Source organism: Calonectris borealis, chromosome 7 (genome assembly GCF_964195595.1).
Source record: "Calonectris borealis chromosome 7, bCalBor7.hap1.2, whole genome shotgun sequence".
NCBI lineage: Eukaryota > Metazoa > Chordata > Aves > Procellariiformes > Procellariidae > Calonectris > Calonectris borealis.
This window is the reverse complement of record NC_134318.1, coordinates 22,795,404-22,808,543: the sequence shown is the minus strand read 5'-3', so window position 1 is coordinate 22,808,543 and position 13,140 is coordinate 22,795,404. Positions and strand designations below refer to the sequence as shown.

At 42.9% G+C, this 13,140-nt stretch overlaps 1 protein-coding gene and 1 long non-coding RNA gene across 3 annotated transcripts in view; both read left to right on the top strand.

Annotated features, from left to right (window-relative positions):
• The window catches only part of ALOX5 (arachidonate 5-lipoxygenase), a 34,611-nt gene extending 33,044 nt beyond the window's left edge, over positions 1 to 1,567 (top strand). For both annotated transcript variants that reach the window (XM_075154578.1, XM_075154577.1), the window contains exon 14: positions 191 to 1,567. In XM_075154578.1, coding sequence (XP_075010679.1) covers positions 191 to 370 — 180 coding nt within the window. In that variant the 3' untranslated portion in view covers positions 371 to 1,567. The remainder of the gene's footprint in view (positions 1 to 190) is intronic.
• A 1,811-nt stretch (positions 1,568 to 3,378) lies between these two features.
• On the top strand, positions 3,379 to 12,754 carry LOC142084592 (uncharacterized). The gene is made up of 4 exons (XR_012674398.1): positions 3,379 to 3,393; positions 8,408 to 8,577; positions 11,220 to 11,373; positions 12,262 to 12,754. It is a non-coding gene; the product is annotated as an uncharacterized LOC142084592 (long non-coding RNA).
• Positions 12,755 to 13,140: the final 386 nt, after the last annotated feature.

Sequence of the window (13,140 nt, the reverse complement as noted above, 5' to 3'; positions counted from 1 at the left end):
GTGGAGGGAGGATGGGACAGCATAGCATCTTTCATTGGCAGTGCCAATGTAGGCTAGCTTAAATATTGATAGTACTGTTTTAATAATAGCATTTCTGAGGCTCTGGGTGTTGTTCTGCTGGATGACATAATGTTGAAACAGAATAGCCTTTGCTTTCTCAAAGCATGATTTCTTGGTGTTTTTCAATTAGCTGTTTCTGGGCATGTATCCAGATGAACACTTCGTGGAGAAGCCGGTGAAAGAGGCTATGGCAAAATTCCGCAAGAATCTGGATGAGATCGTCAATGCCATCAGTGACCGCAACAAGAACAAAAAGCTTCCTTACTACTACCTTTCCCCAGATCGCATTCCCAACAGTGTTGCTGTTTGAGCAGATAGCCCGGAGAGTTTGGAGGCGTGTAAAGCTAATGATCTTTCCTGTTACATATGCTTCTTTTCAATGAGCTTTCAGAAATGGATAAAATAAGAAACCACCCTCTCCATCAGAGTTGACCCATAGTCTATTTGGACTTTCAAAACAAATTTGATTATGACTGATCTGGCAGACAAAGTCTAGTTGACAACCCTCTAGGTCAACTTTGTTACAAGTTTATTTTTCCAAGTTTTTTTAATTAATCTTAGAATCAATATTCATGTTTCTGTTAGCTTTTCCTCTCCTGGTCAAAACAATATAATCACAGATTCACTTATCTTATTCAATGAAAGTAGTATCACGAGCAATAAGCAAGTCGCATCTTTAAAATCCTTCCTATTTTTAATATGTGACACCAGTGACATATAAAAATATAATCTTTAAAGTTTATGCATTGTTTTTAATCTGATTAAAATAAGTGTTAAATATTTTCATTACAACTGTGAATGTCCTAATCAGGATGCAGGTAGAAGCAGGACATTTTCTTAACATAGCTGATGGGTTTTTATCACCTTCTTACCAAGTTCATGTGAAATGAAATAACCTGATTCATAGGAGATGAAAATTTTGTACCTACATAAACGTATATATTTTCTACATAAAACTAGTAAGGTTTGTTTTAGCCTCTGCCAGCAGAGTTTGATGTCATTCATATATACAGACAAATGATTTGGTTAGCACAATGGCAATGAGTACAGACCTAGCAGTGGTCATGCTCAATTTCTGTTTCATTGCTGATGCTGCTGGTTTTTGCATATAGTTTCTTCTGTTTCATGGGGGATGAAGAGACTACTTTGTATAATGATAAAAATTGTGGAAAAGGGTTAATTGACAGCTTCTAATGGGAATCTTCACATCTGGCCAATTAAGCATAATTGGCATGTTCCACCTTAGTTAGAAAAAACTGAGTTTTGTCTGTTTTGTTTAGAGGTGATTAGGTTCAAGTACTTGGGCTTTGGTTAAAGCTGAGAAAGTAATTGAGATAATGAAAGCAAAAATGAGGTTTGGGAAATTCAGGAGTAGTTGTTTTGTTAATAACAATTTTGGTTTATTTTTCCCAGAATTTGTTCCTTGTAGTAGCTTTGCCAGCCTGCAGTGTGTTTTCTCAATAGATAAGAAAGCTTCTTGTGCTAATAAACCAAAACTGAACAAGAACATCTAGCTTTTATTTCTTAACTCAATATCTAATGCTGTATGTCTCAAAAACCTTGTAGGAATAAACATAATGTGCTGCGTAGAGAAATGAAGCTCCTGCACTTTGAGAAATGTAGTTATTTCTATCATTCATGTGTGATTTGGAAAAGGGTACTACTAAAATATATGTCCTTTCTGTTTCATATGAAACACAGGCGTGGAAGCACAACTGATTTTAGACCCTTTACAGCAGACTGATTCCCTTTCTCTCCCCCCAGCTAAAGAGTTTCAGCAAAAATGTGGAAGGTAAGATGTCTTGCTGTTATTGAGGAAGCACATTTAAGACCTGTGCATCTTCTTTTTACTGCAACCCATGAGAAGTGATGACTGTAGGAGCCGAAGCATGCAATTGTGTAGCGACACTGGAATAGGAGCAGGGGATCGGTGACCATAACATGTGAGCCAAAAAAAAAAAGAAAAAGAAAAAAGACACAACTTAAATGCAAAAGGCAAAAAATGCAACAAGCTGATGCAATGTATCCAACATGCCAGCCCTAGCTCTTGTTCTTCCCCTGGGTTACAGCAAATGTCCTCTTGCCTCAGCTTTCATACGATAATGACCTGCATAGTCAAATATCTGTCTAGAAAACAAAATATAGGAAGAGAGGCTGATGGCTGTTTTCTTGCATCTGTTCCTTCTGCTCTAGTCTGTGGACCTGGGATACAAGTAGGGTTGATGGGAGGTTGGGGGAATTGACTGTGCAGCTTTGAAGGCCAATATTGGCAGTCTGATTCAACTGCAGGAGAGGCTGTGGAAAGAGTGAGGAGGTTAAAAGTAACACTGGCACCGGAAAGGAAGCAAAGACATGCAAATAGTAAAGTGCTTACTCTTCCAGGGGGTCTGGGTACACATGTTGCTGTCCCTCTCCCTGCTCCCTTTTCAACCGGTCACCATCCACCAGAAAGTCACCTTCCTGTGCATGCGCCATGGGTTCTTCCCCTACATCTTTAGCCATGACTTGCACGGAGGTATCTCCTAAGTCATTCTACTAAGGTACAGTGTCCACTGGCAGGATCACTCCTAGATGGAAATGAAAGGATCAGCTCTCTCTGAGGTGGATCATGCACTCAGCCTTCTGATAGATATTACTGTTCAATGTGCATCGTCCCATGTCTAACAGGGTTTGACAGCCAATGGCACGTGTCTTGGCTGGATGGCTGTTGCTGCTGGCCAGTCCAAGGGAATTTAGCCTGTCTCTTCCAACTCAAGCTTCCTTGCTGTCTTTTCCAATTGCAGTGATTCTCAGTTGGCTGGAAGATTGAACTGGGAGACGTCCCCTTCAGAAAATCCTGGCACTAACTCGGGAGGCTCTGGCATCTCAGCCCTTCCTTCTGGCATTTGGTCACAGGAGAAGGCACTCCAGCTGTAAAACACCATTAGTGTTAATGAGACAGGAACTGGGAAAGGTTGTCCTAAAGGACTGTCACAAATAGAGGAGAGACCCTAATGTTTTCTCCCAAAGCAGATTCAAAAAAATCTCTCCTTAAGGAGAAAAGGAGGCCTTGAGACGGAGAGAGATCATCAACAGGGGACAGCAGGCATTTCCCTACTGAAGTCTTTGACTCTTTGGGTTCATCAGTGACAGTAAGGATTTAAACCTCTGCAGCCAGCCCAGCTCTCATCATTGACCTCCCATGCTTTCTTCTTTTTGCAGGATGAGTTTACCCCTGTAAACTCTTTTTGGGACATTCCCTCCCCCAACCCCCAAACATCCCTTGCAATAATATCATGATTCTCACTGCCCCTGGAAACAAAGTGCAGATACTTCATAGTCATCCCACATGAAGTAAGTTACCCTTTTTTTTTGCAGTCAATCCCCATTTTACAGGTGGGGAAATGGAATAAGAGCAATGAAATTTGGCAGATCAGCTCTGATTTGAGGTGCCTCCTTTGTAGAAAGATCGTGAGAAAGTTGTTTACTTGCAGCATGCTAATTTTAGCCTTCTAGAGAGTAGACAACATGTTCAGGCTTGGCCACTCAGAATTACTTGCTTTGTTGCATGTAGGGCAAAACATGGAATAGACCCCAGAAGACCTGTTTCTAACTAGCAAGTTTTAATCAGCAACTGGCCTTTCATGCCACAGTAGTAGCTACATGGTATCTAGGAAGTAATTGCACACACTGAGATAGTAGCACAAAGTGCTTAGTTTGTTTTATTTGTACTATAAACAGGAATAAATATTGCACAATCAGACATGGCTGGTAAGTTTAGAGGCTAACAGAGTCATGGGTTTTTATGGCCAGAAGATGTGGCTATGATTGCTTAGACTGATCTCAGCGTAACACAGGTCTTTGGATTTCCCTGAAGCATTTGCTTCTTCAAGTTCTATAGAAGGATGCTTGATCTAGGCAACTCTCTTATGTGAAAACATCCACTCATGATTTACCAAAATACATGGTTCACCCTGGTGCTTGAGTCACTCGTCTCACTGGTGAATTCCTCTTGCTGTGAAAGATACGTGCTGTGTTTCCAGTTCTGCCTGCGTTCAGTTTGTGCTTCTTGCAGCAGCTTCTTGCAGTAGCTTTGTATGACTGAAGATCCTTCTCTGACCAGTTTGCTACTACATCCTTCCTCTTTCGGTAAACTGAATTAATTTCTTGCAGCTTTTTGCTCTAAGACTTTCTTTAAACCTCCTATCCGTTCCCACTGCATCTTTATTAACGTTGTGTGGACAGCATGTGGGCAGCTGACAACCACCATGATTCAACGGCTATTTCAGCCATTATTTCATAGGCTGCATTTCCTCCTGCCTGCAACTACATGTCTGCAGTTTGTCCATAGATTTAGGTCTCTGACATGTGAAAACAAAAGAACAGGTTGTTTATTTGCAACAAGCAGCTCGAGAGATCCAGACTGGGTGCACATCTTGGTGGCCCAGCCTTACTAGTTCCAGTTACTGGAGGACATTGGTGTGTTTCTGTGGTTTATCAGCAACCTCTTCATTGCACCAGATTTGACATTCAAATACAGCTGTGTTGCTTCCCTAAGTCTATGATCTAAACAGATAGGTGGTAGGAACCAAGTTTGAACATTGCAGCTGACACAAGCATTGGCCTCTGCAGAGGGCAAGGAGAAGCAGGATAGGTGCATCAAGGAAGCCTTGTCCCCGGGATCCTGCCAGGGGCAGAGACACACGCACTCACACTGGTGCTGCCGTCACTGGTGCAGCCAGCGTGCAGGGGAAGGGAGGGAGACAAGCTGCTTACCAGCTTGTCTTCATTCACATACATGCAGGTACATGCATACAGGGATATAAATATATCAAAAGGACACAGGCAGGTGACATGACTGGAAGTGGAGAGTAATGTGGTAAGCCATCACACACACAGGAGGAACTTCAGGTGGGCAGAAAGTTGTCACCTGTATTTGGGTTTTGGCTGGAGAGCAGAGTCCAAAAGGCTTAATAAAAGGCTAGCCAGGCCTTTTCACGACTGAGAAATTACTGCCATCTCGAAAGGAGGTGTCTACTGTGCTAGTAGACATCGTAGAATATATGTCAACTCTACAGACAGAGGGAAAATATAGTCTATAGAGATTTTTCCATAACCACTCAGAATATCAGAGGCGAAACTCAGAAAAACAAAGATGTCAGTTCTGTGATCTGACCACAAGTTTCCTTGCAAAGCAAAAGCTGATGTTGCAGTTGTCCAGATAAATAGACACATAATGGATAAGATGTTGATTGTCTTCAGCAGTGGCAGGAGAGAAGAGCTTTAGCAGTTAAAGAATTAAATTCCAGCCTGAATATGCCTTTATCTGGCAAACACTGGGAAGGTTAATTGCCCTATATAGTGAGATGGGGATGCTGAAGAAGGTGTTGCTGCTTCTGACAGATCTTCCCAGAGACTGGAGATGTTCAGTTTTCGTTTTTGTGAGATGAGTTCTAACACAACAAATTTTTTTTAATTGAATGGATATGCCATAAATTGTTTTGGAAGGGCAGGGGAGAAAGGTAGCTGAAGTAGTCATTTTGAGCTGCCTCTCACAGACCTGTGCTATCACTTTTAAAATCAGAAGCAACAGAGTGGTTTAAGTGTTTGTTCATTTGGTGGTTTTTTTTTAAGCATCTGTGAGTAGAGATTATTTTGCACATGGTTTATTTTAATGAGCTTTCTTTAGCCACAGAACAGGCGCAGCAAAGGCAGAGGTATGTGGAGTGTATTTTGGAGACCATGAGGGATGTTCTGACTGCTGACCTAAAGTCATCTTTGAGGTCAGAAGATAATTTAATAGCTATAATGTACTAGAGTGTCCCTGTACCATCTGTCAGTTTTAGTGTCAAGAGCAGTTTTAGGTATTGTGGATTATTGGCCATTGCCACCTTATCGTCAGCAACTACCAGTGTCTTGATGAAAGCCTTTGCCTCAGAATACAGCAAAGGGAAGGCAGGAGATCTATTTGTTGATAGCCTGTTGGTACTGGAAACAAAAATGGGCAAGATTCTAGGGATGCTCTAAATCGAGGTAGCTAATTGGAAATAATTGATGGCTATATGGATTTATACCCACTCAGAGCTGTCTTTAATCTTTTCCTTTATAGATATTGCTGACTATTTTGATCCTTTCCTTTTCATTCCTGGAAATGGCACGCTTCCCTTACCTGACGTCTGTTTATGGCTAGTAATTGTGGGAAGATTCTTTTCCAAAGCACTAGAGGGCAGCAATAGTATATTAAAAATAAATCTCTTTCCAGCCCTGGACGGTACCGGTACCACCAAGATGAGCCCTGGTTTGTCTTTCTAGTCCTCTTCTCCAACAGAGCTGGTAATCTTGTTCAATCATAATTCTGATTGCTAGGGCAATCACTGATTTTTTACATTTTTTTTAATAAGTCCTCATTCATCCTTTGCTGTACTAAAGCAGACTTCAAGCATGCCAAGTCTGCCGCTTGGTATGGTGTGCTGGCTTGTACTCAGTACCTCTGCCTTTGCACTAGACCACTTGTTGGTTTAAATACACGCTTAGGTGGAAGGGCATGAAGAAGCTCCCTCTGTGCGCAAGTTGCTGTGCATGAGATCTGCTTGCCTGAGGCTTTCTCACTGTTCCTGCTAGCCACCTCCTGGCACATGGGCTCTCCTAGCAGCGCTGTTAAAGGACAGCCCTGATACTGATACTGAGCAAGAATGTCATAACTGGGCTGTTGCCATCTGTTGGCAACATCAGATATGGCTGTTGCCTTGACATATTCAGTACTTGTGGTTTTGCGTGCCGGGTTCACTTCTACTTGAGGGAGGAGGGTGACAAATCTATGGGTGATTCTGAACAGGGTATTCATGTGTCAGCTCTTGGTCTGGAGGGAATATTCTCTTATCCAATGCTTCTTCTGCTCTTGAGATTTCCCAGAAGGAAACTAGATACTTTTTGGGTTATTTGGCACTACTGTCTGGAAAGCAGACCTTTGAGAGCTTCAGCTTTTTCTATTTTGTATAAAACAAAGACAGATCTCTTGGAGGTAGGCAAGGCCAAAGCAGTAAGAGTTCAGCATTTTAGATGACAGAGAAAAGTGTCTGTGATTAGAGTTCCTAAACACTGCATGGGTCTGCAGATAATTGCAGTAGGTTTCATAAAGCCTGCGCTTACACCACAGTCAGGGAGAGCCGGAAAAATCAAGTTGGACTAAGTCCTTTCAGCTTCAACAGATGACTCAACATCTCTACCATTGTAACTAGCAACGGCCTTTGGTTCAACGGGTCAGGGGCCACACCCTCACGTTTTTCATTTAAGGGAGGTATGTTTTCTTGACTTGCAGAGTAGTGTGGCTAGGTAATGTCATGGCAAAAGGCTGGATAAGATTAACTGAATTTAAATGAATAATAAACAAAGCAGAAATACGGATGAAGACCCTAGATCAGAACTATCATGGGTTTCGGGTAATTCTGCCTCTAAATCCAGAGAGAGTCTGATTTTCTAGCTCAGATCCATCTCTAACTGTTTGCTTATCTCCAAGCTTCGGGGCACAAGACAGTCACTACCTGGTTAGGAGGAAATCGTCAGATCAGTAGGGCAGCAATGTACCAGCTCATAGTTTTTAGTGCCTCCTTTGGAGCTGTCCTCTACTGTTCACTCGGGGATTGCATCCTGCGCTAGGAAGATGGTGCTTCACATTCCACACAGCAATTATCTGTGTTACTGAACAAATTTCCTGTCTGTATGTATGCAAGTGGTGGACAATGCTTGAATACTTTCAGTGCAGTGAGAGAAATATTAAGTGAGCTGTTTTTCAAATGTTTCCTTGTAAGAGTTGAGTTGGAACCTAATATCCTAGTTTTAACATCTGGCCTTTGGTAGGTCTCTTTCCAGCTTCAGCCTCTCTGGTGAGCACAACTAAAGCTGTACATCCGGCAGCCTTTTAATTTCAGTTTTGTGGTGTTTAAAATCCAGTACTTGGTCATCAGGCCCAATCTGTAATTACATAGCTGAGTTATCACCTCATCAAAAGAAAACAAGAAAAAGTTATGTAAGAAGTAAGTAAACGCTATTGTCACAGGCTTCCTTCTTGGAAGACCTTGCCAAAACCAAGGGAGCACCACCAGACGGCAAGTGGGCCTGCCACGAGTTGTTTACCTGTTGTGGGAAGAAACAAGGCACTGAGGTTCTTGATGTGCGAGTGCAAAGTTCATCTCTCCACCTTTTGCAATAATTAGCTGGACTGATGCCAAGACTGGGTGAAAAAGCTTGAAATAAGAGCAAAGCCATGCCTTAAAAGGAGGAATGCCCTGAATACTTTACCACACAACCCAGGGTCTAAGCCTCTGGTGAATTTGCTAGCAGACACCAGCATTTTCCATCGCTTTCCCAGGCAGCTGCTGATATAAGAGGGATTCAGCTTTGTACAGGGAAGAAGGAAGGAAAAGGAACTGGCAATGGGAAAAACCAGGAAGGATGTTTCATTCTGTCTATGAAATCCATGTTCAAGACATAAGAAAAGGAAGGAGCAGACATCCTGGTGGGACTTGCAAGCACCATGTGGTAAGTCATGTCACTTTATTTCTTGTGGAGGCAGTAAAACATATATTTCTATCCTAACCACTGAACTCCCCAATGATTTTATAGAAAAGATGAATTTGTGTCGTGCTTTGCTGGCTTTTTTCCTCCTTTCCCTCCTGACATGCTCCCGGTGGAATGAACTGCACTGTTTGGCTCAGCTCCCCGAATCCAGGCTGCTTTTACTGTTGTGTTCGTTTGGTAACTGCAAGACAAAAGTGCTTGGGAAGGATGTCACCAGGCAGGACTCCTTGGCAGGTTCAGCCAGAGATCCCATTTTAATTAGATAGGCATTTGCTGGTACAGGCTATGCTCTTCTGTCTTTTTAAATCTTCTAGCTGCAGATGGATTATTAGTTACTGCTAATAGTGTATTCACTTACCCATACTTATCTGCTGCTGGATCTATTTTGCAGGTGTTGCTCCTGCAGTTTCTTTTCCTTTTCATAAATAGCAAACCTTGTGTCTGTAGATTTCTTCTTTCCTTTTTGCTTACTTGACTAGAAACAACATTTACCAACAGCAAACCATGAGAAAAAGCAATTAGTGCTCCCTCATGTTATCTGTGTTTCCAGGCCAATAATGAAATCAAGTTGTCTAGGAGAAAGTGAGAAGTGGGATTCAATGTGCTAAGAGGTGCTCTGGAACTCTGGGGTCTTCTTGACCCTCTCAGGGTCTTCACCTTACTGATATCTTTTCATCCCAGGCTGGGCTCAGTGAGACAACACACAGGAAACCACATGGTTTGGGTTTCAGTCTTTATTCTCAGAAGTGATATGTATATCTGCTCTCACATACCATGGTTATCTTTCACATATGCCTAAAAAAACACACTTGTAGAATCTAATGTGTCATCAATAATGTTCTTGATTTGCCTGTGGCAGAATAAGATCTCTGCCTGAGCTTGTTATCTTGCCAAGCCAGAGCAGTTGCATGAGGACTGGTACTAAAGATTGACTGCTTAGGCCGGGGGGGGTGTGGTGGTTAGGACCAGGGCCTGTGTCTGATGGGATATTCTCCAAAGCTCAGCGATACCTGGATGCGTGTTGTTGCTCAGTGACAGGTGATTTGTGTGGAGTACCAGAATGCAATACATTACTCACATTCAAAAACTTCACTACAAAATGTGTCCTTCTTGGAAGCTACCCATGTTTTATGTCCCTTGGCTTTTCACAAGTTCTGTGGTGGGGACTCAGAAATGCTAATAGAAATGATTCATGTAGTGTTGGCTCCTGAACAGAATTTTTTATTCATCTACTGGCAGAACAGGATTGTTTCATCTGCCAAAGGGCATTAAGCATTCAGTACCCACTAAGAACTAGTGGGAGCTGAAATTTGGTAAATTCTGCATATCAGGACTTGTGGAAAATTCCAATAGACCCAAAGAGGGCCCATGCTAACACAATCCTACTGAAACTCTAACAACATCCAATCACCTGCAAAGCAGGAATTAGGCTCTACAGTGACTGGCCTGTTTTTCTGAGTTGCTGAACATGCTAGGCAAATATCGGCCTTTGGAATGAGTCTTCAGGTCAGTTACTCCTGTAAGTAGCCCTCTTCTCTATCCAGAAGCTGTGTGGTGCAGAGAGGAATGTAGAGACTGAAGAGGTGAGGTGTGGTAAGACAAAGCAAGGCAAATCAGCTTTTCTAGACAAAGAGTTTGTGGTGGCCTTGGCCACAGTTTGAGGGAGCTGTCTGGAGAGGTTGGAGAGAACTGCCTGGTGGGGAGGGAATAGAAGGCAGCTGTGAGAAAGTCCTGTGCACCAGAAACTGGGACCCAGCAAGAAGCAGTTGGATAGTTTCACTATTTAATTTTGAGCTTCATATTAATAAACCATGATCCTAGTAAGAGGAGGGCTACGGGAAAAATCCTTTCAGGCTGCAGCATGGCTAAGAGTTGGAAAAGGAAATAGGCAAAGTAGCAAGCATACCTGCAAATGTAGCAGTGATACATCCTACTATCATGATGAAAAGGAAAAGGCCCACCTTGCTATGTTCTGTTCTGCAGCTTTTCAGTTGCTGGAAGAAATGTGGATTGTTAGATGTGAATGAAAGCAACAGAACATCGTTTCCTGGGTGTTTTGCACAGACGCATGCCAGTATCCTCAAGGACATGGAAGTTACCAGCCGGATATGTGTAAAGAAATACTTGCAAATCAAGGCAGGAGAACAACTGAGACCACACTACCAATGCTTCTAGGGGAAGGCAAACTGAGCCTCCTATGGCAGTGGAAGCTGCCATAAATGTTTGTAGAACCTCATCTTATGTCCCCTCCACAAAGATCTCAGTGATACCACAGTGCAGGAGCTAGAACGCTTAGAAAAGGTGATAGCTTGGAGCTGAAAGGACTCTTCCTTGATCACCACTGCCTGTTAGGGTCTGAAATCCTGCAAACTGTTCTTGCAAGAATTCTTCGGCTCCTAACATTTACTGTCTGACCTTCTCCTTTAACCTGTCTGATCTCCAGGCTTGATCCTGATCACTTAGCCATAGCCACTAATGCAAAGTGTGAACTCAAGTCTCTGGATCCACAGTGAAAAGCATGGACCACTCTGCTTTGCCTTGCCCCCCAGCTCTATAGTATACAGAAACATGTTAGACCAATAACCTGTTCATTTCTTCAATAGGGCTGCCCCAGAAGTGAGAAATGATGGGCTCTATTCCCGAGCATCAGATGTCTTTAGTTTTGGCATTATGATATGGGAAGCTTTAAAGGCACAGTTGACCAACCTGCACACGTACAAGCCACTGAAACCTTTCCACTCACTGAACAGCAGGGAGGTAAGGATAGTAAGGGTGTTTTTTGGGGAAATTCATTATCAGTCTCTCTATAACTCTGACATTGCTACGGATGGGAAGACACATTTTCCAGTTTTTCTCTTTCATGTGTGGAAAGAAACCCCCACCCCAAGTGTGGATGTTGCCATTTATCAGGGGGTCATTATTTTCTCCTTAATTCAGTCAATATTTGGACTGAGAAATATTCCACCACACTCTAGGTGTAGCACCTGCAATGCTGGTCATGGGATTCCCTTCTTAGACAGGAAAGTGCATTTTACCCATAATCTGTTCTGCTCTTCATCTAGATTTTCCCATATGAACGCTGTGTTCAGGCTTCATGGAAATCTCCCTCCTTCCCTGCTTATGCATTTACCCTGGTCCTGAGGGCAGGAGACCTGTTTGATTGTGCTGTGCTGTCTCTCTGCCCATCCGTTTGTCAGCATCCTGGTCCCTTCTTCCACCACAGTGACTTTTGAACCTGTTGACTGGGTGTGATGGCTGAGCACCAATCTCAATGCTATTAGGCTCCTGCAACTTTTTTGGAGATAGATTCCCTCTGCAGAGGGAAGAAACACAGTATATCGCCTTCAGTAATAAAAGGCTGCAGTGTAAACTTAAACACATTGCTAAAGAGTGTACACAATAGCCATTCAAAACCTCTTTTCAAGGAACTATTTATTCCTACTAACTTCAATTAACACGTAAAAATTACTGTTTGTAATGTAATTGTTATGCAATTCAGTGCAAGCTTGACCATTTTTATTGCTAGCAAGTTTGTTGTGGGGCAAATTTGCACATCCAGAAAGATAATGAGACATTTTGCTGTCTGGATAAATAAAAACAGGTTCTAAAATTCACAGAGTTAGGAAGTATTCCTGGTGCTTTCAGCTTTCCAAACCTTGCCAGATTGATTGGGTGCATGAAAGCCAGTTGGAATCACAACCCCACCAGGACACCTGCATTTTCTGCCGTATTGGAGATGATCAAACAGGAAATACAAGCAGTCAGGTAATAATATTCCCTTGCACTCCTTTTTTTGCACAGCTTTGTAACTGGACACTCACTCCAACTGGTGACTGATCAGTAATATCCATAGGGGTTGCTCTTAACCCAGGGAAGTCTCCCAGCTTTTAGCTCACAGCCTCAATCAAGGCCAACACTGATTTTTCTGCTGGAATAGTTGTGTTGCTAAAGAACTAATTTGCATGGGAGCAGCAGGTAAGGAGAAGAGAGGAGACAATTTTATGTAAGTGCCCTTTTGTGTTTTGGCTGGCATTTTTGGGGGAGGTAGAACTGTCTTGGGTAGGGCTGTGTTAGACAGTTAGATAAATTCCTTGGTGTCTAGTCAAGACCCAAGAGTCTTCTGCACCCCACAGTATGTCTGAGGAAGATAAATGAGCCAGCAGAGCGCCATTCAATGCTGCGGTGATTGCTTGCAGTAGGAGAGCAGACTCATGGTCCCTCAGGCATTGCTATGCTGTCTCACAAAGACTCAGCGTTACGGCAGGAGAGCAGCAGGCGGGGAGCCCGGCTTGTGCAGACCTCCGCCTAGGTCTTGGTGAAATGGGCCCAGTGTGGTGGGAGGTCTGTGCCTCCCTGCGTGCACATCCCCACTGCAGTCTGCCTCTTCATAAATTCTGGAAAAACACTCAGAAAGAGGCTTCTCACATTATCTGCCCCAAGTTTGTTACAAATTCCTGGTTGGAGGAGGAGGAGCAGAAGGACAGTTGTTCGGGTACCAACAATATAATAATGGAGTTAATACTC